The 24,288-nt window shown below is 43.0% G+C and overlaps 1 protein-coding gene across 5 annotated transcripts in view; it reads left to right on the forward strand.

Moving 5' to 3' along the window:
* The window catches only part of cyfip2 (cytoplasmic FMR1 interacting protein 2), a gene marked incomplete at both ends in the record, with an annotated part of 42,208 nt that continues 17,920 nt past the window's right edge, over window positions 1–24,288 (forward strand). The window contains 20 exons of one of the 5 annotated variants that reach the window (XM_079500936.1): window positions 1–117; window positions 1,451–1,540; window positions 3,480–3,557; window positions 5,351–5,452; window positions 6,863–7,044; window positions 7,741–7,837; window positions 12,241–12,369; window positions 12,703–12,807; window positions 12,956–13,044; window positions 14,082–14,319; window positions 16,817–16,969; window positions 17,205–17,344; window positions 17,504–17,651; window positions 18,166–18,319; window positions 20,066–20,222; window positions 21,086–21,182; window positions 21,289–21,365; window positions 21,485–21,593; window positions 22,391–22,510; window positions 22,958–23,157. In XM_079500936.1, coding sequence (XP_079357062.1) covers window positions 1–117; window positions 1,451–1,540; window positions 3,480–3,557; window positions 5,351–5,452; window positions 6,863–7,044; window positions 7,741–7,837; window positions 12,241–12,369; window positions 12,703–12,807; window positions 12,956–13,044; window positions 14,082–14,319; window positions 16,817–16,969; window positions 17,205–17,344; window positions 17,504–17,651; window positions 18,166–18,319; window positions 20,066–20,222; window positions 21,086–21,182; window positions 21,289–21,365; window positions 21,485–21,593; window positions 22,391–22,510; window positions 22,958–23,157 — 2,582 coding nt within the window. Of the gene's footprint in view, window positions 118–1,450; window positions 1,541–3,479; window positions 3,558–5,350; window positions 5,453–6,862; window positions 7,045–7,740; window positions 7,838–12,240; window positions 12,370–12,702; window positions 12,808–12,955; window positions 13,045–14,081; window positions 14,371–16,816; window positions 16,970–17,204; window positions 17,345–17,503; window positions 17,652–18,165; window positions 18,320–20,065; window positions 20,223–21,085; window positions 21,183–21,288; window positions 21,366–21,484; window positions 21,594–22,390; window positions 22,511–22,957; window positions 23,158–24,288 lie in introns of all 5 variants that reach the window. The other 4 variants (XM_079500935.1, XM_079500939.1, XM_079500938.1 and 1 more) reach the window with 4 other exon arrangements.

Below are 24,288 nucleotides of genomic sequence, written 5' to 3' on the forward strand. Positions count from 1 at the left end.
ATGACAACCCACGTCACCCTGGAGGATGCGCTGTCCAACGTGGACCTACTGGAGGAGCTGCCTCTCCCGGACCAGCAGCCATGCATCGAGCCTCCGCCTTCCTCCATCATGTACCAGGTAGGAGCCTCCGCCTTCCTCCATCATGTACCAGGTAAGAGTCTCCGCCTTCCTCCATCATGTACCAGGTAGGAGCCTCCGCCTTCCTCCATCATGTACCAGGTAGGAGCCTCCGCCTTCCTCCATCATGTACCAGGTAGGAGCCTCCGCCTTCCTCCATCATGTACCAGGTAGGAGCCTCCGCCTTCCTCCATCATGTACCAGGTAAGAGTCTCCGCCTTCCTCCATCATGTACCAGGTTGGAGCCTCCGCCTTCCTCCATCATGTACCAGGTAGGAGCCTCCGCCTTCCTCCATCATGTACCAGGTAGGAGCCTCCGCCTTCCTCCATCATGTACCAGGTAGGAGCCTCCGCCTTCCTCCATCATGTACCAGGTAGGAGCCTCCGCCTTCCTCCATCATGTACCAGGTAGGAGCCTCCGCCTTCCTCCATCATGTACCAGGTAGGAGCCTCCGCCTTCCTCCATCATGTACCAGGTACACTAGAGTATATATATAAAAGGGAGATGTCACCGAGAGGAAACATTGAAGCGCAAAATACATGGTGGCTGAAAGTGGTATTGCAGTATGGGCCCAGCACTATACATGGCACGTGAACGCGCGCCATGCTCCATACGTGAACGCTATGTTCCATACGTGAACGCTATGTTCCATACGTGAACGCGCGCAATGATATCAACGGCCCAGCGCGTTCACGTACTCCGGCGAATAGGCGATCTGCAAGCACACAATATGTCGCAGCGCGACGCGTTGTGTGTTTGTAGATCTAAAACTAGACTTAACACTAAAACATTTCAGATGACTAAAATGTGACTAAATTAAGTTTTATTCCAAAGACTATGACTAAACTAAAATTAAAATTGCTGTCAAAATCAACAGTGGTACACAGTACGCACGCACACACACACACACGCACGCACGCACGCACGATTCACACACACATATATGTGAATCATTTCATTTAGTTGCACTCCGGTGTTGCACTCTGAAAATAGCCGATCTGCAAGCACACAATCCGTCGCAGCGCAACGCATTGTATGCTTGTAGATCTGCTATTTTCACTAGTTTGTGCTAAGCGCTAGTTTGTTTAGCATGTGCTTGTTATATACTATGCAGATATGTGTCGGGCTGTCCCCCACTCTTGTCGAAATACAGTCAGTTTAACTTGACTTGTCGACAATTCGTTTTTTTAAATATAAAACAAAGGTCTTTGTAGCCTTATTGGAGGCTACAATTACAAGTGCTTCAGAAACTTTCAGTGCTGATTTAGAGCACATTACATTAATTAATTTAATTTTGAATATTGAATATTGTTTCTTCTGTTCTTCTTCCAGGCAAACTTTGACACAAACTTTGAAGACAGGAATGCATTTGTGACGGGCATTGCCCGTTACATAGAGCAAGCTACAGTCCACTCCAGCATGGTAAGACAAAAAGACTGAATTCCTAAACTGTCTGTCTGGATTGTTCTTGTAACACGTTGTTTATTGTTTTGATTGATGTATTTTGATCCAAATGTGCTTAAATTAGTCAGTGATCATCAGAATGTGGCACTGAGTCTTGTGTATTCGCATTATCCTCACTGGCAATTCCGTGTCTGCCAACACAAACTCATTTGAGAGACACATCCTTGCATACTCAAAGAGAGCTTTGTGTTGTAGTGGATTACTTTTTCCTTTGGTTCCTTTCTGAGTTTTTGGCTTCAGCTGAGGCTCTTTCACGCACGCACGCACGCACACACACACACACACACACACACACACACACACACCTCCTGCCTGGTGGAAGATGAATGCAGAATGTGATTTGACTGGCAAAGAGGGGAAGCACTGCTTCAAGTTAACCTCCTATTTAAATGAGGAAGTCCCATGGAGGTCTTCACTCTATTTGAGGCCTTTCCTCTTTTAGCCAGAGTGATTGAGAATTCTGTCTCGCCGGCTATACTGCTGCCTGGAACAATGTCTCTGAATGGGAAATGGAACAACTGATTAAATGCTTATAGGACCCCGGCCATTATCCTTGAATTCTGTTGACAACAACATATTTTAGTCTTTCATTTAGCCAAGTGTTTGAATTCATACTGGCTAGATGGTTTTTCCATATTATTTAGCGCTGGCATAATTTTAACAATAACCATTCTTATAAATGTGTTGTCCGACAACTTCTGTAAGCGCTATTTTAGTGTTCTACCCTGACACTTCTCAGTGGAAGTGCTTTGGAAGCAGAAATGTAATCTATACGTTAATAGTTACCAGAGTAATTTAGTAAGAGAGTGGCGACACTAGCGTTGACTCCCATTGTAACAATGGAATGCGGACGTGCTCATTCTATCTCAATAGGATAGTTCCAGCCATAGGAGCAATGTTTGGAACTATAGCCCATAGGCACCCGCTTTGCGGCGAGATCAAAGCGTGTCACAACTCTCCTACTCTACACTCTGGTTAATACATACTGTATGTTTTGTTGTTGCTTTCAAAAATATTCTCCACTCACCAGGGGAGGCATTTAATGGAGGGTGACCCTCCTTGACCCCTCAGTTTGCCATATTCTCTGCAAAAAAATATGAATATGCTCTGAAGCAACAGTGGCCTTGATTATCCTGCCCTGATAAATCAGCATGGGGAACTGAACTGGGGCAGTGCCGTTTCTCCTCTGTTTCTTTCCCGTCAGCATGGCTTTTAGACACTGATGTCTTTTGTTGAGTTTCAGAATTATTAACTGCCCCTGACTCCACATCCCCATCTTCCAAACAGGTCCATGGACAAGTGGTGTAATGGTGATTTGTGTTGGTACCACGGCATTTTAATGACGTCACGCGCACACGCACACACGTGCCCTCGGGTGCACACGGCTACATGTGTGCATGCATGCACGCACAGAACAGCTGATAGCCTAAGCCTATATTGTTTATAGTGTATGAGAGTTTTAAATAAATAAATAAATACATTTAAATAAATAAATTCATCTTAGATTAACTGTTGTAGCCGTATTAGAAGGTAAACTGACGAGCAATTGAACATTTGAGTTCCTCCAGAAGTCAGTGTACACAATGATTGTGTAAATGTGATTAACTTGCATTGCCATATCACAGCCACAGTATGCACACCTGGAACTTTCAGATGATACCTGACGTGCTGTGAGCATTGTGCATCAAGCACTACTATAATAATAATAAAAAGGGTAATAATAAGGGTAATACATTCTCCCATGCGGCTCAGGGGCGGCAGTGCCTCAGCAGTAGAGTGGCCGGTAGAACAGCCAGATGGGAACTGTGAGGTTCCCAGTTCGATCCCGGGCTCCCCCAGAGTTGGTGTCGAAGTGTCCTTGACCAATACTCTGTTGTTGTCTGTGTCTGTGTGTTAGAACGAGATGCTGGAGGAGGGACATGAGTATGCCGTGATGCTCTACACCTGGAGGAGTTGTTCCAGAGCCATCCCCCAGGTAACGCTCCATCCTTTTCATCACTTGTTCTTGTATTTTATTTAAGTCTGATTTAGATCGGTAGGCATGCGTTGCAGCAAAGACAAAGCGTAAATAAACCTTATACTTTGTTGCGAAAGGTGTTTCTTGCTGACAAGAGCTTATTTTCGACCGCAGTGGCTCGCACGCTGCAATGGTTTCGTCTCAGACGCGGGGTGCATACGCTGTTTGTTAGAGTATACTGACAGTCCGACAGGCATTAGTTCAACAACACCGTCGCTCCCGAAATGTGCTGCTGGTTACAACTAACCGTGGCTCCTGTCATGCGCGACAGGTTAAAACTCGCCCGTGTTTCCCAACATGTGCGGCAGGTTAAGTGTGAGGTTAGTAGAACTGTTGGACTGACGTCGGGCCAAACACATACAGTACACTCCTCAGACGCAACCGTGGACCTGTATAGAAAATATAGGTCTTCATTGAGTTTACCTTTGATAAAGGCTAATACTTTATTTTATTGTTCATTTGATAAAACACAAAGAACAGGGTTAAGAAGAACAGGGTTAATAGTGAACAGTTGTGAAAATAAATAAATACAGATTTGACTGGACTAGAACTGTTACAAATATTGACATTATCGATACATTATACAGTATGCCTTGTCAGCTGCAGTTACATGAACCAATTTCAATCAGTTAATCTTACTGATTAATTTAGAGGAGCGTTAAATGAAATGATTGGATGTCCTGTTTCTTCCACATGTTTCATATGTACAAACAAAGTTGCAATTTGATTTGATAATACTCCTGCAGTTATGTTATTTTATTTATGCGAGAAGGTAAGTCTAAAGACGTAGCTCTCTCTCTTTCTCTCTCTCTCTCTCTCTCTCTCTCTCTCTCTCTCTCTCTCTCTCTCTCTCTCTCTGTGTGTTTCTGTTTCTCTGCCTGTTTTGCTCACTGTTAAAGCCTATTCATACTCCAGTTTTAGGTGGTGAGTAAAAATAGAGAGTCAAAGTCGTACACGTTACCGCAGTGAAATTTGTTCTCCGCATTTGACCCATCTCTTGGAGTGGTGAGCCACAGTGTGCGCCACGCTCGGGAATCATTAGTTGATTTGAACCCCAATCCAACCCATTGATGCTGAGGTCTTTGGTATGACCCGGCCAGGGATCGAACCCCCGACCTCCCAGTTTCAGGGCAGACACTCTAACCACAAGGCCACTGTCTGGAGCTTTATTATTTTATAGCAGCTTTATAGATGTGTTTGGGTGAGCAGTGAGTCGCTTACCACCGCGGCGTGACGTCATGTTGTAGTTTTTGGTAGTCACCTTATCACCTAAAACTGGAGTATGAATAGGTCATTACAGTATGTCTCTTTATAATTCCCCAATGTAGTTTCCTCTTGGAATTAGCAATTCTGTTCCATTGTGTTTCACTTACACAATCCATCAGACTCAGCATAACATTCAGTAGAGTAGAGCTAAATAACTAAAGCACCAAAGCAGCTTTATTGATTAATGCTCTTCACTTTGCATTCAGTTCATCCTTTCAGTTTTACAGAGACATTTTAGACACTGAAACCAACAAAACCGCCGACAGAAGTAAAAAGGTTTCTACAGTGCACACACCACAAACTAGAGGTAATGACAAATTTGTGTCATTGGCTATTAAATAAAATAAATTAGAAACATACTTTCCTACTGGTGAAATGCACAGCACAGCACAGCACAGCACAGCACCGAGAGCTGGATTACCTCATCGCCTGCCTTCCCTTCATCCATACCAGCTTGTGTAACAGCACCCTCTTCTGTTCTACAGGTGAAATGCAATGAGCAGCCCAACAGGGTGGAGATCTATGAGAAGACTGTGGAGGTTCTGGAGCCAGAGGTCACCAAGTTGATGAAGTTCATGTACTTCCAGGTTAGAGATTCAGTAATGATGAGTGTCACCAAGGTCATCTACCTCAGATTCGTCTTATTTGGACACTGAGGTCGCATTCGCACCAGCATGCTATACTGCGATTAAAGCTGGTCCAGCCGGCTCTCATTGACTCCCATGTATTTCACTGAACTTCCAGTTCCAGTTTTGCCTCCCATGTGCGTCAGTGGCGGCTGCCTGGCCCATGGACTGACTGTACCTACTTTTATCGATAGCCTTGAGTGTCAACAGGAACAGTGTTGGTTGGCTCAGACTGTGAAAGCAGATGTCCATCGCTGTTGAAGAGTGCTTGAATATAAGGACACTCCTGAACTTCGCCTGCATGCAGCTATAATGATAGATATGTTCCTTAGAGTTTCCTGCAACCGATATTTGTATACCATTTCGTTTTTTTAACTTCAGTCTTATTACCAAATTTTCATCCCACGATTTTGCAACACACATTTTATTTTTCAACCAGTGTCAATTATCTAATTTAATCCTGGGCTCTACACTCCCTCTGAAAACCTGGGGAGAGCAACGGACTGACCTCATGCTCCCTTCTATGCATGAGGAGTCCAAGCAGCTTCTTTTGACCTGACAGGGGAGAGTTTCCCCTGTTGGACGTAGTGCGTGGAAGGAACACGTTATTCCGACCAGTTCCAACTTCCTTTCCCCTCCATCAGGCTATAGGGTGGACGCGCTATAGAGACCAGGATTCAGTGTTATTACAATCAAACTAAATGAAAATTCATCAGTTTCCTAAAAGAAACAAACATAAATCAAAATGCTGCAACATAAAAGGTAAGATAAGCAGCTAATTGTTAGAGCGGTGGTTCCCAAAGTGGGGTCCGTGGAACCCTAGGGGTCCTTGAAAGAGTTCCAGGGGGTCCCCAGCTAAATGATAGTTTGGAACCAAATGGACCCTTATGGGTCTGTAACTCAGAGTGTAGCCTACAAATGGAACCAAATGGACCCTTAATAGGTCCATTTGGTTCCATTTGTACACTCTTAAGGGCAGTATTATTAATGCTGTTTGGCCACTCAGAATAGCCAAATGGCATTGATCACGCCTCCAGGTCTTAAGTTAAGTAATAAGACCTGGTACTTAAGACACGCATAATACTGCGTGTAGTTAAATTAACTTTGATTTTACAATATACATTGGGGTCCCAGAGATAGGGGGCCGTAGCCTAATTCAGGTCAAACCGGGGGTCCTTGAAATGAAAATGGTTCACAATCACATGCCAGAGCCTTAAAAATCTTTTCTTATGGGTGTTCCTTGGCATATATTTTCTAATTGGGGTCTGCGGGCTAATTAGTGTCAATTTGGGGGTCATTGACATGAAAACGTTTGGGAACCACTGAAAGAGTACATTGTGTGATACATTGTCGTTGCTCCTGTGTGTCCAGCGGAAGGCCATCGAGAGGTTCTGCGGGGAGGTGAAGCGACTGTGCCACGCTGAGAGGAGGAAGGACTTTGTGTCGGAGGCCTACCTGCTCACGCTGGGCAAGTTCATCAACATGTTCGCTGTGCTGGATGAACTCAAGAACATGAAGTGCAGCGTCAAGAACGACCACTCCGCCTACAAGAGGTATAGGGCAGTGGTTCCCAAAGTGGGGTCCGGGGACCCCCAGGGGTCCTTGAGGGAGTTCTTAGGGGGTCCTCAGCTAAATTACAGTTTGGAACACTCTTATGGGTCTGTAACTCAGAGAGTTCCATTTGTACACTCTCAGAGTTAAATTAACATTTATTTTACAATATAAATTGGGGGTCCCAGAGATAGAAATGCCATTAAATGGGGGTCCGTAGCCTAATGCATGTCAAACTGGGGGTCCCTTGAAATTAAACAGGTTGAGAATCTCTGCTAGAGCCGTAAAAACCTTCTCTTATGGGGGTCCCTGGCATATATTTTCAAATTGGGGTCCGCAGGCTAAATTAGTGTCAATTTGGGGGTCCCTGACGTGAAAAAGTTTGGGAACCACGGGTATAGGGTGACACAAACATGTTTGAGTTTTATTATTTTGTTCTGTAACGTGACTTTGGGTACCTTGACAAGCGCTATATAAATTGTATGTATTATTATTATTAATATTATTATTGATTGATCGAATGATTGATTGATTGAATACTTTATTAACAGTTTGCAAATAGTATAGTGGTACAATTTTACAATTATGCTCCCAGGACTCCCAGCACAGAATCCCCCCCCCCCCCCAAAAAAAAATGACCTAGCTAAAATTAACTTAATGGTCTGAAATCTATTGTCCTTCTTGTCCTGTGTCTCCAGGGCAGCCCAGTTCCTGAGGAAGATGGCAGATCCGCAGTCCATTCAGGAATCTCAGAACCTGTCCATGTTTTTAGCCAACCACAATAGGATCACTCAGGTGGGCATGCATGCTGTCGTAGCGTTGCGTGGTTTCATCGTTATACGGACAAATTAGTTTCAGAACTAGGCCGTCGAGACAGTAATGGTTTTTAAGCGAGTGCTGTTTTTATTTTTCGTTTTTCTTGTGGATTTTCAGTGGATTTTCTGTGGTCTGGGCTCTGTGTTTTTTCTCTTTTTAGCTGCAATGAAAAGGCAAAATGACAGTGACATCTGCTGGCAAATTGTCATGTCATATATGGGATTTGTGGACTCTTACGACTTACATCACAGTCCACAGGAGAATCAGAGCACTTGTTTGAGCCAGAAAACTGCAGACCACAGAAAATCTATTGAATGAGTTAAAAGTTCAATTGGGTGCAATTGAGCTCAGAAAACTTAAAAAAAGCATCAATACTGCAATGTAGAAATACTCTGTTAAAGTAAAAATGTACTCATGTACATTGAACATTTAAATGTACATGAGTAAAAGTAAGTATTGCAGCGTTAACAGTTTGACCAACCAGGAAATGCCTGGTAGTGAACGTGAAACCAAAGATTTTTAAAGATGGATTGCCATGATTTTCTTCCACCCTAAAACATGATCATCAGGTCTTATTGTTATATAAGGAGGAAGATTTTTTTTTAAAAAGTGTACAGTATAAAATTTGTTAAAATGTTGTTTTTAAACCAGGCATTCATTAAGTATGCCTGGTTTGCCTGGTGGGTGGTGAGGGGTGGTGATCCACCTGAACTTAAGCCGCACCCACAGCTGTAGTTGTATGATTAAGGGGGAGGGGTTAGGGGAGGTGCTGATAATGTGATGTCACTATATTACTGTTTTTTTCATTGGCACGTGACTGTCAAGGGTTCAGCCTCCAGGAAGAAACCCTAAATACAAAGGGAATACATCATTGCACATACAAACTAGAAAGGTCGCAATTTAAAAAAATTGCAAAGTGTGGTTGCCGCAGTCGCTTACATAGGCCCTTCCCACTAACGTTGCTAGCCAATTACAATTTCAAGTCACACCTGTGATCATTTGTAAGTAATTCAGAGGGGATTTATGCCCCCCAAAAAGAATTCTGCAACAAACGGTTAATTTATTTGCATTTGCGGCACCCCCTATGGATGAAAATGGAATTGCTTTTGGCTTTTGGTTGATTAAACCACCCGCGATATCTAATTCAAATTTGGGGTGGGTTCGACATTTGGTTTGTAATTTGTGGCGTTTTTTGTAAAATAGGCCCCTCTCCCACTAACTTCAGAAGCCGATTACGGCCGAACGCCTGTGGTGTTTTCAACGGAAAGGTCCAGAGATCATGTGTGCCGATTTTTGTGAGATTTGGACAAAGTTTGTAGGAGGAGGAGCAAAAAGTGTGTTTTGGAGAAAATTCAAAATGGCGGAAAATCTATCATGACGCAAATGGGCGTGGCCTATATGGGGAGATGCGTCATAACCCAAGGAATCCGGGGACAAAATAATTTTGAGGCCGACCGATGTAATTATATGATAATTCATTTTCGTAATTATTATGAACCTCCCTGCCAAGTCTTGTAACTATAGCTATTATGGTGTCAGAGAAAAAAATACTTGAATTGGACTTTTAGATCTTCCCATGTTAAGTGAATGGGGAAAATTAATTCACTAATTAATTAATATCAATTAAACTATACAACATTTATCTATAGCAAGCACACCATTCCCGATGAAGTCGGTCGATTTGACATATGGCTCAAGTGCGTACTGTGGGAGGAGTAGCGTTTCAAAAAAAGTCTTACTCTAGTAAAAATAAAGTGTTACAATTACAATAGTCTGGCAACCACACTAATAATAAATAAAGTGTTACAATTACAATAGTCTGGTTGCCCAAAAATAATAATAATAATACTAATAAAGTGTTACAATTACAGAGTATAAAGTATAACATCATTCTTAAAACACCAAAAGGGGTTCCCGCCCGTCACTACACCATTGGTTCTCAAAGTTGGGGTCTCAGCTGGTCCTTAGAAGGGTAGAAACTAAAATCAGCCAGAGACTGTATCATTCATATACTGTACAGTACTATGCTGCGTGAATAAACATACAATTTGATAGCATACAGTAGATCACCCAGGTTTTATGGTTTTTCAATCCCCACACGTGTATGTATAAGTGTTGCAACACTTAAAATGTAGAATATGAAATGTTAACGGCAATATCGTATATCGTATCGATATCGCAATATTTGGCATAAATACAGAGATATGACATTTTGTCCATATCGTGCAGCCCTACTTGTAATCCAGAGCCCATAGAGTATAGACAGAGTTACGACAACTCCGTTCACTTCATGGGGCCAGTCCTCTTCTACATAGACTTCTATTGGCGAATAGGGACACCGGAAGTTTACAGAATCTATTGTAGTCGATAGGGCTCGCGCGAGTACCTGCCCCCTCAATGTCGCAACTCTGTCTATACTCTATGGCTCTGTTGTAATCCAAACGTACACGCATGTGGGTATAGGGATAAGGTGGCCTGGCTGGGTGTATGACTTGACTACCGCGGCCTGAATGATTCAGCCCTGCAACCCTGGTGTGAGATATGATCTGGACAACAGATGTCAATATGAAGTTGAGGATAACATTGACCACTTCTGTGTCTTAGTCATACTTCTCTCTCCTTTCTTTCGTAATCTTTTTTGTCATCAGACGGACAGCTTGGTCATATACTTCTCTCTTTGTTGACGTTTTGTTAACTCATCCTCCTGCCGTTAACCCAGTGGTGGAAAGTAACTACAAGTACATTTACTCAAATAATGTACTTAAGTACAATTTTGAGGTATTTGTACTTTACTTGACTGTATTCCAATTTCCAATATATTTACATCTACTCCACTACATCTCAGAGCCAACATTTGTACTTTTACTCCACTACAATTATTTGAAAACTTTAGTTACTAGTTACTTTGGAGATTTACATTTTGATTAGAAAAACATACATTACTGTAACCACTTCAACCCTATATACATTTCGACCATTTGAAAATAGCTGATCTACAAGCTCACAATGCGTCGCGATGCGATGCATTGTGTGCGACCTCTCTTTTCTATTCAAATGAACTGGAAAGGTTGCAAAGTGTGGTTGCCGCAGTCGCTTACATAGGCCCCTCCCACTAATGTTGCTAGCCAATTACAATGTCGCGTCAACCTTGTGATCATGCGTAAGTAATTCGGAGGGGATTTATCCCCCCAAAATCATGTTTTTGCAACAATCGGTTACATTTTTCACATTTGCGGCGCCCCCTATGGATGAAAATGGAATTGCTTTTGGAACTTGGTTGATTGAACCACTCGGGACATGTGATTCAAATTTGGGATGGTTTGGACATTCCGTTCGTGATTTGTGGCATTTTTTGTAAAATAGGCCCCTCCTACTAACTTCGGACGACGATTACGGCCGAAGTATACGCACTACCAAAATGCAGTTGGTCTTTTAATCAGATAGGTCCGGAGATCACGTGTGCCGATTTTTGTGAGATTTGGACAAAATCTGCAGGAGGAGGAGCCAAAAGTGTGTTTTGGAGAAAATTCAAATTTGCAGGATTTTTTTCCCTGACGAAAATGGGCGTGGCCTATATGTGGAAATGCATCATGACATAAATTTAGATTTGACGACTTACGGTTCAAGAGTTATAGGGAAAAACGCAAAGTGGGCTGTAATAGCGCCACCATGAGGCCGACTGATTTTTCATAATTTTTATGAACCTCCCCCCCAAGTCTTGTAAATATGGCGCTTACGGTCTCCAAGGGAAAGAAATACTTAAATGTAGTCTTCGATTTCCCCATTAATAAGTCTATGGAGAACGAATTAATTAATATCAATTAAACTATACAACGGATCTCTTAGCAAAATACAAGCACACGATTCCCGATGAAGCCGGTCAATTTGACCTATAGCTCGCGTGTGTGCGGCAAAAACTGTGGGAGGAGTAGTGCGGCAAAGTATCCAAATGTACAATAACAATAGTCTGGTTTCCCTTTGGGCAACCACACTAATTACCCCAGGGTGTCTAATGAAGTACTGTCACCTCGTAGACACATGAAAAACTGGAAAAATACAAAAATTGTGTTGCTGGGATAGAGAAAGGTCGACAAGTTTATTTTCTCCTGATCCGTCTCGCTTAAATAGGCCATTTTAGTATGAACATCTTGGAAATATTGAGTGCCTTGTTGTGATGATTGGGTCCAGTATTTAGTTCAGTGACCATGGAGTGGTTCATAAGCTGTGTTGAGTGTGTTCACGTTCATTCTCAGTCATGAATAGACTCCAACATTCCTTCGGTCTCCTGATAATGTGTTCGCCCACTGCACGCTGACTCCTCCCGAATAGCAAGTTTCAAAGCTATAACCGATGCTCCGTTATGTGTTTCCTTTTATGTACAGTGCCTGCACCAACAGCTAGAGGTGATTCCTGGCTACGAGGAGCTGTTGGCGGACATCGTCAACATCAGTGTTGATTATTATGAGAACAAGATGTACCTCACACCCAGTGAGAAGCACATGCTGCTCAAGGTACATAACATACGTCATTACGCCTCTGTGTCTTATGAGGTCATCATTGAAAGTCAGGGTTTGATTTGCTGGGGCGGGGGGGGGGGGGTCCATGTCTCTGCTTTTGATGTCTCCACTCCACTACATTCACTGCTACCTCTAATAGTGACCGTAGTGGACACTTTTTCACGATTGGCTGCCTCATCTCTATAGGCTTCCTCTAAGCCAGTGGGAAGCTTACCCATTTTTTTATTATTATTTATTTTGTTGTGAAAGTTCAAAAGAATTGCCGGAAAAGTATTTTCTTCCAAATGGCACCCAATGTAAACTGAACCTCCTCTCGTCGTGTGTCAGGTAATGGGCTTTGGGTTATACCTGATGGACGGGAACGTCAGTAACATCTACAAACTAGACGCCAAGAAGAGAATCAACCTGGGCAAGATTGACAAGTTCTTCAAAGTAAGGCTCTAAAGTCATACTGTATAACTTCTTCAATGAAACAAAAGTACATTTTGGTATAATCCTTTGACTTTGAATCATTTGTCATGAACACAAAAGAGCAAATAAAGATACAAGAGTCTTGTACCATGTCTTTGTATCTCCTCAGCTCCAAGTAGTGCCTCTGTTTGGGGACATGCAGATAGAACTGTCCCGCTACATCGAGACCAGCGCACACTACGAAGAGAACAAGTCCAAGTAAGAACCAGAGCGACATGGATGTGTGCATGGTTGAGCCATGAAATGCCAAACAAATCAATTACACAGTGAAAGTCCGGAATTCACAATTTACTTACAAAAGTATTGGTATCAAAATGTACTTAAAGTACCAAAATTAAAAAGTACTCAGAATGTCCCATTCCAAGTTTTCAAATGTACAGAAATCTTTTGAAAATAGCAGATCTACAAGCTCACAATGCATAGCGACACATTGTGAGCTTGTAGATCGGCTATATTCAAATGGCCGGAATGTATATAGGGGCTGAAGTGGTTAATGCATGTTTGGTAATAATAATCAAAATCTACTAAGTAACTAAAGTGTTCAAAATAATTGCAGTGGAGTTGAATTAAAAGTACTGACATTTTGACATGCTCAAGTAATACCAATACAAATACCTCAAAATTGTACTTAAGTACAGTTCCACCACTGTTGTTGTGTTACATCATGGTTACAGTGAAACCCAGTACAGGCGTGTAAAATGGATTGAGACTAGCTTTCAAATGCTATCATTGTGCAATGAATAGTTCAGATGTTATGTACAAAAATGTGTTAATATTAACTTTACATTTGACCACCAAATTGCTATTCTATGCTAGATTTAGAGTTAAACGACTAATATACCCAGGATCGGGATATCTGCCGATACCGATTTTCTCCGAAACGATATTTATATTTTTATAGAACCCTTCACATCACATTAGTACACCATCAAAAATCCAGTCGATGATATCATGATATGGATATAATATTGATATTCGGGATGTCCCCATCACATTCTTTTTATTTATTTTTGCTCCCGATCTGATTCATCGGATCATTTGAAAATTACGTGATCGGCCCCCGATTTCCGCTCACATGATCGGATCGGGATGGACGTTGTCAGTGCACACCACTTTGCCTTCCACAAAACACATGCCAAAACATTGACCCCCCCCCCCATTCCATGTCTGTCTGTCTGTCTGTCTGTCTGTCTGTCTGCGTGTCTGTCTGTGTGTCTGCGTGTCTGCATGAACAGGTGGACCTGCACTCAGAGCAGCATCTCTCCACAGTACAACCTGTGTGAGCAGATGGTGCAGATCAGGGAGGACCACATCCGCTTCATCTCGGAGCTGGCGCGCTACAGCAACAGCGAGGTGGTGACGGGCTCAGGCCTGGACAGCCAGAAGTCGGACGAGGAGTACCGTGAGCTGTTTGATCTGGCCCTGCGGGGCCTGCAGCTGCTCTCCAAGTGGAGCACGCACGTCATGGAGGTGGTGAGTAGAGAGGTTCATGTTTGTGCCCCCTGTGTGGGTGTATGTGAGTGTGTCAGTGTTGTTTTTGGGCAGCACATTTCTATTTTAGTTTAGCCATAGTCTTTGGAATGAAACTTCATTCGGTTTTAGTCATATTTTAGTCATCTGAAATGTTTGTGACAAAAATGCATTTTAGCGGTGCCATTTGATGCCATCGTAATGATTGATTGTAAAATGACTTATACTGGATGTATTGTTGTCCACTAGTCCCTTCCTAACATTTTAGTCTAGTTTTTATTTGTTGACAAAATTGTCAATATATTGTCAATTGTCATCATAGCTTGGTATTCATTTAGTTTCCATTTAGTTTTAGTCAGTAAAAAACATTTTTTTTGCTCATCATATTAGTCGACTAAATCAACACTGGTGAGTACACTAGAATCTTGCGTGCCTACAGCGTAGGGGTGGGGGCGATAATGATAAATATCGTATTGTGATAAAATGTCTCCACGATGTGCCTTTTCAGAGATATCGTATATATATCGCGATACAGTGAATGCGCATCATTCAATGATTTGCAGTTCTATGCCTTAATTTCTGATTATACCGCGTACTAAATGTCACGATAATCTACACCTTAAATCAGTTTATATCAATCCCAGGTGCGTTAGCCTATTTCTTTCCATGGTGACTGCAGCTAAACTAGGGAACGGAAGCGCTTCATTTCCTTACAAACCCTGGCCGTGTGGGCGCCCGTGCTCATAGGACTGAATGAGTGCCTCCGGATGGCCCTTGTAAACACAGCGAGCGCCTCCTATTACCCCGTGAACAGCTGACCACCCTCGTATTGTAGTTAAGCCATGCTAGCATTTTTGACGTGATGTTCACATATCAGCTAAATCTGGATATTTCTATCGGATATGTTAGTTACCATGAGATTGACCTACCATATAAATGTTGTTTGTCAATGTTGTTCCTTTGGCAAAAGTTGACAATGTAACAAAGCCTGACTGGACTGGCTGAGTAAACAAGGAAGTGGCTCTATGCCTCTATCTGGTGGCCGTAAAGTGTAACTACTGTACTTTCTCGCAGTAGGAATAGTTTTATGAGTTCAATATTGCCAATTGTTTGTAACCGTTTTAGAAAAGCAATAAGCCACGCGAGGTCCGAGGGTACCGTGTATTTTATAATGTGTGAGAGAGTTGGAGACACTCTCAGCCATTTTAAAATACAAGGTAACCTCAGACCACTGGTGGCTTATTGCTTTAATTTCGCCCACCCCTACTGTGGCGTGCTCGCGTGTCGCGTCTCATGCCACGCGGGCCGCATTGTTGTTGTTTCTCCTTGCCACGGAGTTTGTGTCGCAGTGTGATCCGAGTGTGTCTCTTTGCCACTGACCGTGTGTTTTTGTTCTGTGCTGGCCTGCTGGGCAGGTTGTGTGTTGTTGTTCCGTGTTGCTGTTGTTTCTCCGTGAATGCCGTGTGTCCGCTGTCCGTGTATATTGTCGGGCCAGCGCATCACGGAAAGGTCTCAAATGTAAGACCTGTTGTTTGTGTATCTGCTTGTGTGTAGGGCTGAAACTATCGATTATTTTCTTACCGATTATTCTATTGATTATGTTTTTCGAATAATTGAATGATCAAGAAGCACAGTTTTTATATATTAATGAATTGATGAATGAAACAAAAACACATTGACGTACATGTTTCTTTGAAATAATCGACTAAATTGCTGTCATTATTACCACCACAAACGAGGAACACGAGGGTGTAAATTAGTACCCTTGCCCGCCAAACCCGAGATTCTCGGGTTTGAGGGTTTGTATTGTTTAATCCAAGTTTTAATTCGGATGTTATCGTAGCTAATGAAGCTATCGCGTAAACATTGAGTGAGCCACTATCCGCGGCCATTTTGAAGATGTGCGCGCATCCACTTGCATTGTAAGCCCTGTCTTCAAAGCCCTGTATCTCAGAAAGGACATTGAGGGGGCAGTTTCTGGCCCAGACAAGCGTTTTCAACGGCCTGTAGCAGGCGCTGTGATACTCGCTGTCAGCTATTTCCACCGCCGAGCGAGACAACAACAACCGGTCATGACAACACACACAGCAGTTTTTCACAGAAACAATGTGATTACGGATATTTGGATCTTCAAAGTAAGTGTTACGCGTGATAAAACCTTGGCACTACGCTATCGAGGGATTCATTAATGCTGGCGGTTAAAGTATTAAGCCCTATTTTATACTTTGTCATACACCAAAAGGGACACCAAGTTGAAAGTGGTTAACTTTATCCATGGTCCGTTTATGCTACTGTACAAAAACATACCCCCCCCCCCCCTTTTTGCACCCCTAAATAGCACAGTGTTTTTGAGAATTCTTAGCAGTTGGTGTTGTTTTTTATTCTAGGATAGTTGATACTGGTACTGCACTGGTACAGCTGAACCATCTCTCTCTCATTGACCTCTCTCTCTCTCTCTCTCTCTCTCTCTCTCTCTCTCTCTCTCTCTCTCTCTCTCTAGTACTCGTGGAAGCTGGTCCACCCAACAGATAAGTTCTGCAACAAGGACTGCCCGGGCACGGCGGAGGAGTACGAGCGGGCCACGCGCTACAACTACACCAGCGAGGAGAAGTTTGCCCTGGTGGAGGTCATCGCCATGATCAAAGGCCTGCAGGTTCAAGTTCACCTGACAAAAATAGATACATAGAAAAAAAGTACTCACATTTTGTACTTAAAAGTATCAACGCTGCAGTGTAGAAACACCCTGTTACAAGTAAAAGTCTGGGAGTACAAAACTCTGATGCTGGCACCCCCATATCTTCAAAGTCTGCCCCCGCGCGTTCAGATCAGCCATCATTAGCATAATGGACGTGATGATTGATGGTTCTGATGGGTTCTTTGTGCTATAGGTTCTGATGGGACGTATGGAGTCTGTCTTCAACCAGGCTATCAGAAACACCATCTATGCAGCGCTGCAGGACTTTGCCCAGATGACGCTTAGAGAGCCTCTTCGTCAGGCTGTTCGCAAGAAGAAGAATGTCCTCATCAGGTACTTAATGGAGGAAGGGAACCCTGATCCTAAATTGGATTAAACTCCCAGAACATATAATGGAGCTGTGGTTTGGCACTGTTGCCAAACATTACTAAGCGGTGGTAAATTGTCGCTATACGGCAGGTTCTCACTCGTGTTTCTCTCCTGCATTGTCAGTGTTCTCCAGGCCATTCGTAAGACAATTTGTGACTGGGAGGGTGCCAGGGAACCGCCCAACGACCCATGTCTGAGGGGAGAGAAGGACCCCAAGGGAGGCTTTGATATCAAGGTGCCCCGCAGGGCTGTAGGCCCCTCCAGCACACAGGTGAGGAGATAGAAAAGGGTGCTATGGAAGGAGACTAAAAACAACCAAAAACATTTGTACTTGCATATCTCTGCTGTCGGAAAGGAACCACCTAACTCCAAAATGTTCCTTTTTTTGAAAATTAAAAACATAAAATTAAGAAAACCTTATACTTTGAAAACAAAGCAATACTGCCTCATCAAAGTTGGTGTTGTGACTTTATATATTGTCAATTACTTGCATGAGAGGGGGAGAGGTGGTGGAGAGGTGACAGTTTGAGGATCCAATGGAGTTTTTGTCCGGATCACTTTTTATTACATTCCATTGGTTCAATATTGGTTTTAACCAACACAGACATAAAGGGTGTTCAATAGCACTGATTTATGCAAAAAACATCTAAAACCTCAAAATGGAGTTAGGTATGCTCCCGACAGCAACGATATGCAGATGTAAATGTCAGATGCGTCTGGACGTTAGCTTTATACTTTATTCTCTCTCTCTCTCTCTCTCTCTCTCTCTCTCCCCCTCTCTCTAGCTGTACATGGTGCGTACCATGCTGGAGTCTCTCATCGCAGATAAGAGCGGTTCTAAGAAGACGCTGCGCAGTTGTCTGGACGGGCCCATAGTTCTAGCCATCGAAGAATTCCACAAGCATTCCTTCTTCTTCACACACTTGCTCAACTTCAGCGGTACAGAGAAGCTCACACTTCTGCCCTGTCAAAACTGGATACCAGCATGAGTATACCATTAGTCCCAGACACATTCAAATTATTGTATGACACCTTTAAAAAAACATTTAAACCTTCATTGACCATGGTCCCGGGTGGACCCCCACTGAAAAATAACTTTAATTTTTTTCTAAATCGTTCTGCCCTATCGTTTTCCCCCCTGCTCTACTGTAACAATGGACATTAGCGCTGGTATCCAAAGTTATTTGTATTGCCACATTTATTGCCCTTTTTGCTGTTCTGACACTGAACTATTCTGAGAAATCACTGCAATATTAGTGTAGTCATTAAACCATCTGAGATTATAGACTTATTTTTTTGTCTGCTTAACACGTTGGATGCTTTAGATGTCTTATCAAATACAACCGTGGGGTGCCTCGGAAGTGTGGAGACGTCTTAAGGTCTTTTTTTATCCATATAAAACGTGATCACTAAAATCACATTTTTGGAAACGGCCGTTGCTAGGCAGCGCCTTGCTCATTCGAGTGCGCGCACACCCATTCATGTCCTTGTTTATAGCTCCGACAACCCCCCCTATTTTCTCGGAATATATGCTGCCTCTACGCAGATTGATCACAACGTGGATGTTCTGTTCTCATTTCTGACTTGGTCATGCATGTCGCTTACACCATATATATATATAAGAAAGCTAGATGGCTCACCCACGCTCTGGCCAATGGAGAGTGACGTTGCTACGTGGCGGCCATCTTACCTCGGGGCAGCATAACATTTTGTCTATGGGGCATGTACTTTTAAATAACCATAACTTTCTCAATTTTCAACCGATTTTCAAACGGTTTGGTTTGTTATAAACGTCAGAGACGTCCGCATACTTATATGCTTTTATACGACGTTCATATAAAAAACAAAATTAAGCAGATACGCCTCCTGATTCATAGCCACGTTGACAACGTTTGTAATAAACCAACCCGTTTGTAAATACGTCAAGATTTGAGAGAGTTTTTGTTTGAGCTGCCATTGAGCATACTGTACTGTAGTCCCGAAGCAAGATGGCCGCCGGGTGAACTACGTCAGAAACTCCGCCTTGAGCCATCTAGCCTTTATGTCTATGGCTTACACTGTTAACGCTTCTAAAGAGAGATCAGACGCGCAATGTAGAAATCAGAGAGATCAGATGTAGAAATGGAAGATTTCGAATTACGTTTTTTGGGTTAAAGGGAAGGCAGGCGTTTTCAGAATAAAATCTGCCTTTATTCTGAAAGATTCCCCGGCACCAAACTAGTTAAGAATGTTAGATAGCGTGTTGTCTATACAGATGCTAGATTCACCTGTTATTCTAGCACTACATTTCCTTGAGCTTTACTTATGTGACCATTTACCATTTGGTCATTTTGTTACTAACATTCTGGATAAGTGTCCGCTAAATGCCTAAATTGTAAATTCTCGTGACTAATAGGCCTATCCTTTTTTTTGTTAATATTTAGCTATTTCTTAAGTTCCATTTTAATATTGATCTTTTTCTTAACACATTCTGGGTGGGAACCCCTTTTGGTGGTGTAAGCATTATGTTACACTTTAGCTATTGAAAAATAGCAGATCTACAAGCTCATAGCGTGGCACTTGGTGCTGCGCTATGAGCTTGTAGACCTGCTATAGTTGCGTTGCTTTATTTATATGAACCTAGTGCACAAGTATTAACCAAGGCATATACAGTTACTGACGGTGATACCATGTGATTTTTTCCAGAGGCCCTCCAGCACTGCTGTGATCTGTCCCAGCTCTGGTTCAGAGAGTTCTTCCTGGAACTGACCATGGGTCGCAGGATCCAGTTCCCCATTGAGATGTCCATGCCCTGGATCCTCACAGACCACATCCTGGAGACCAAGGAGCCCTCCATGATGGAGTAAGCCCAAATGTTTCTAATGTAATATGATCACGTCCTTTCACTAGCCAAACAAAGAAAAAGAAAAATACTGATTTGAAATATAGAAATCTGTTAGCTAGACCCTCCAGAAAAAACACGGGCAAAGATCCATGATTATGCGGGCTCATATCCTTGATCATGCGGGCTAAATTAATTGATTTGTCAATGGGATATGTAGGGTTTTATGCGGAAAGTTGCGAAATATGTGAAAAGTTGCAAAATATGCAGGGTTTTTGTGATCTTATAATAATAATAATAATAAAACTTTATTTGTATAGCACCTTTCATGACATGAAATGCAGCTCAAAGTGCTTTACAGAGCAATGAAGAGAGAAAAAAAAGAAAAGAAAAGCAAGGCATAAACATTAAAAAACAAGAGCAGTAATGCAATACAGTGAGGACATGAATAACAAAATAAATAAAAAAAAACAAATCAATTAAAAGCAAGGGTGTAGAAGTGGGTCTTGAGCTGTGCTTTAAAAATGTCTACAGAGGCTGCCTGTCGAAGGTACAGTGGGAGTTTGTTCCACGCCGTCGGCCCGTAGAAGCAAAAAGCTGCTTCCCCGTATTTTTTAGTTGCCATTTTTTTAGGCAAAGCGAGCAGGCCAGCAGCGGAAGACCTTAGGGGGCGGTTTGGGACATATTTAGGCAGGCAGTCATGTAGGTAGGAGGTGAAATTATGAGGTGAAATATGCACAAATTTGTGAAATATTCCCTGGAGGGTCTAATTATAGTATCAGTATTGATACTGACACTGCTTTTATGATTAATAGTTAAATTATTGAGTGCATGTGCATGTAATAATCTATTGAGGCTGTATGAAATATGTTCCTTCTCCGCAGATATGTCCTGTATCCTCTCGACCTCTACAACGACAGCGGATACTACGCTCTCACCAAGTTCAAGAAGCAGTTCCTTTATGATGAAATTGAGGCTGAGGTAACATGATGTTGCTCTCTAAAAGTAATAGTCTCGTAGACTCACCAGTCCATTTAAATGAAATATTGGCAAAACACCAGCATGAAAACCTGCCTCTTGTTTCCAGGTCAATCTTTGCTTTGATCAGTTTGTCTACAAGTTAGCCGATCAGATATTTGCCTACTACAAAGCAATGGCCGGAAGGTAAGAGTAGTGTATTTACGCTTTACACATTTGTCCTTGATGGTGCACAAAAGATCCTGAACATTACTGAAGTAAATTTGTCAGAACCCAATCTCACATGTGTTCTGTGTTCCATATAGTGTCCTTCTAGACAAGCGATTCAGAGCAGAGTGTAAAAACTATGGTGTGATCATTCCGTACCCTCCATCGAACCGCTACGAGACCCTGCTCAAACAGAGACACGTACAGGTACTGTACTTGAACAAAGTAATTGTGCCTAAAGTATTTTTGCTTTGATGGGTTTGTAGCAAACATAACTCGGGGGCAATGGCTTAGGATGTAGAGCGTCTGTCCTGAACAAGACACTGAACCCTTAACTGCTCCTGATGAGCAGAATGGTGCCTCTGCCTTCGGTGTGAATTGGTGAATGTACTTACTTCGATATATTTATTGATAATAAACATATGGGGAAAAAATGCAGTACAGTATACATACATTGTCACACCATTATAAAAATAAAAAAAACGGCTTATTTCCATTGCTGTCATTATGTGCAAGCAAATGATGTTGTGTTGCATGATGCCATGTGTATGTGTGTGTGTATTTGCACTTATGTCCACACAGCCAATGGTGCAAAAGCTGTCCTTGACGTGCATGTCAACCCAAGCAAGAAAATGTCCTTGTGGGCAAAGTATGGCTGTGCCTTCCACACTAGGGGTTAAGGGTTAGATACCTGAGGAATACTGGTGGAAGGGGACAGTACAAAACAATACAATGCAATTAAAACAATATAAATACCCAACAACTGCACAACTATTTGAATATTACCGTAAAATAAAACTCCAGGCTTGACAAGGACACCTTGTATTTCACGTATAGCACATTGGATAATGGCACTCTAAATGAAGGCCATTTACCCACTTAACAAGTAAACTTCCCTTTAACCCAAAAAACGTAATTCGAAATCTTTCATTTCTACATCTGATCTCTCTAATTTCTACATGAAGTGAAGACTTTTCCTCAACTTTGTGTGGTATCTCTTCCAGCTGCTAGGGCGTTCGATTGACTTGAATCGCCTGATCACGCAGAGGATCTCAGCGGCCATGTACAAGTCTATGGACCAGGCGATCAGCCGCTTCGAGAGCGAGGATCTCACGTCCATAGTGGTGAGAGAGCGCACGCCAAGAACACATAATAAAGCCTTTAAACAGCCTTTTCAAACGTTCCACTTGTTTTCAAGCTCCCACTCTCACTCCCTCAAACGAGAGATGCACTACCTTAATGGGTTAAATGTTTCATGACATTCATTTTTCATTTATTTTTCGTTTTTCTTTTCTGCACTTTGAACATTCAGTGGATTTTCTGTGTGCAAAATCCCTCAACAGTGACATCTGCTGGCAAATTCCTACATGTATGTCATACAGTATATGGGATTTGTGGACTCTTACCTCACAGTCCACAGGCAAATCAGAGGACCTTTTTGAGCCAGAAAACCACAGAATATCGACTGAATGTTAAAAGTTCGGGTTTTTTGGGTGCAACTGAGCCCTTTAATTAAATCGGTCTATTCAAATGATGTTTATTATTCTCCAACTCTCTCCGTTGGGGGACAGGAGCTGGAGTGGCTGATGGAGATCAACAGACTGACCCACCGGCTGCTGTGCAAGCACCTGACGTTGGACAGCTTCGACGCCATGTTCCGCGAGGCCAACCACAACGTCTCGGCTCCCTACGGACGCATCACGCTCCACGTGTTCTGGGAGCTCAACTTTGACTTCCTGCCCAACTACTGCTACAATGGCTCCACCAACCGGTGAGGCGCTGTGTGTGTGTGTGTGTGTGTGTGTGTGTGTGTGTGTGTGTGTGTGTGTGTGTGTGTGTGTGTGTGTGTGTGTGTGTGTGTGTGTGTGTGTGTGTGTGTGTGTGTGTGTGTGTGTGTGTGTGTGTGTGTGTGTGTGTGTGTGTGTGTGTGTACATTCCAAAGACTACGACTAAACTAAAATCAAAATGTGCTGCCAAACACTGCATCAACTGCATCAACACTGCAGTGTGTACAGTATATGGGTTTGTGTATCTGGTCACAAACCGAGAGATAGCGAATGCATTTTCCGGCAGCTGCGGCAGCCGGCAACTGCCGATAACAGCCGCGGCAGTGTTTCTGCATTAGTCCCACACCGTACCCCAAACCCTAACCTCACAGGTAAGCCACGGGTGATTTTTAACCGGCAACGCATGTCAGGAGCCACGGGTGAGTTTTAACCAGCCACCCTGACACCCTACCCCAAACCCTAACCTCACAGGGAAGCCACAGGTGAATTTCAACCAGCCACGCATGTGTATCACCTGCAACGCATGTCGGGCGCCACGGTACACTGCCGCAGCGGCTGTTATCGGCAGTTGCCGCGTCTGGACCGGAAGCCTTCTGCACAAGCCAGCTCAATTCTTTATATCCAAACTTAAGACATTATTACCAGTAAGACGCCTGAGGGTGAGAAACGACCTCGAGGGCGAGGTTGCGTGCATGCATCTGCCTGGGTGACAGCAGACTGCTGGGCGAGCGCTGGCACTTTGGCATGGGGGGTCAGATCAACATTATGGAATTAATTCTGTACTGGCCATATGGAGCGTGTCGAGTCTACAGGTTTTGATGAGGTCAGATCAACATATGGAATGTCAGAACAGGTCAGCTCCATATATGGAGATCTAAGGGTGGCAGCGGGGGCAGTGTCTTGAGTGTACAGGGTTTGATGAGTGCCCAGGTAGGGCCGGGCCTTAATTTTCGGGCCTGTTGAGAACTCTAGTTTTCACCGGCTGCCGGGCGCGGCTGCACTAATAACTTTGGGGGAGGCCCGTCTAGAGTTTGAATTGACAGGTATCAGTCAAAAGGGAGACATCGAAGAGGAAGGATGGACGGGGAAGGATCAACATATGGAATGTCAGAGCA

This window comes from Electrona antarctica (assembly GCF_951216825.1).
Source record: "Electrona antarctica genome assembly, chromosome: 1".
Lineage (NCBI taxonomy): Eukaryota > Metazoa > Chordata > Actinopteri > Myctophiformes > Myctophidae > Electrona > Electrona antarctica.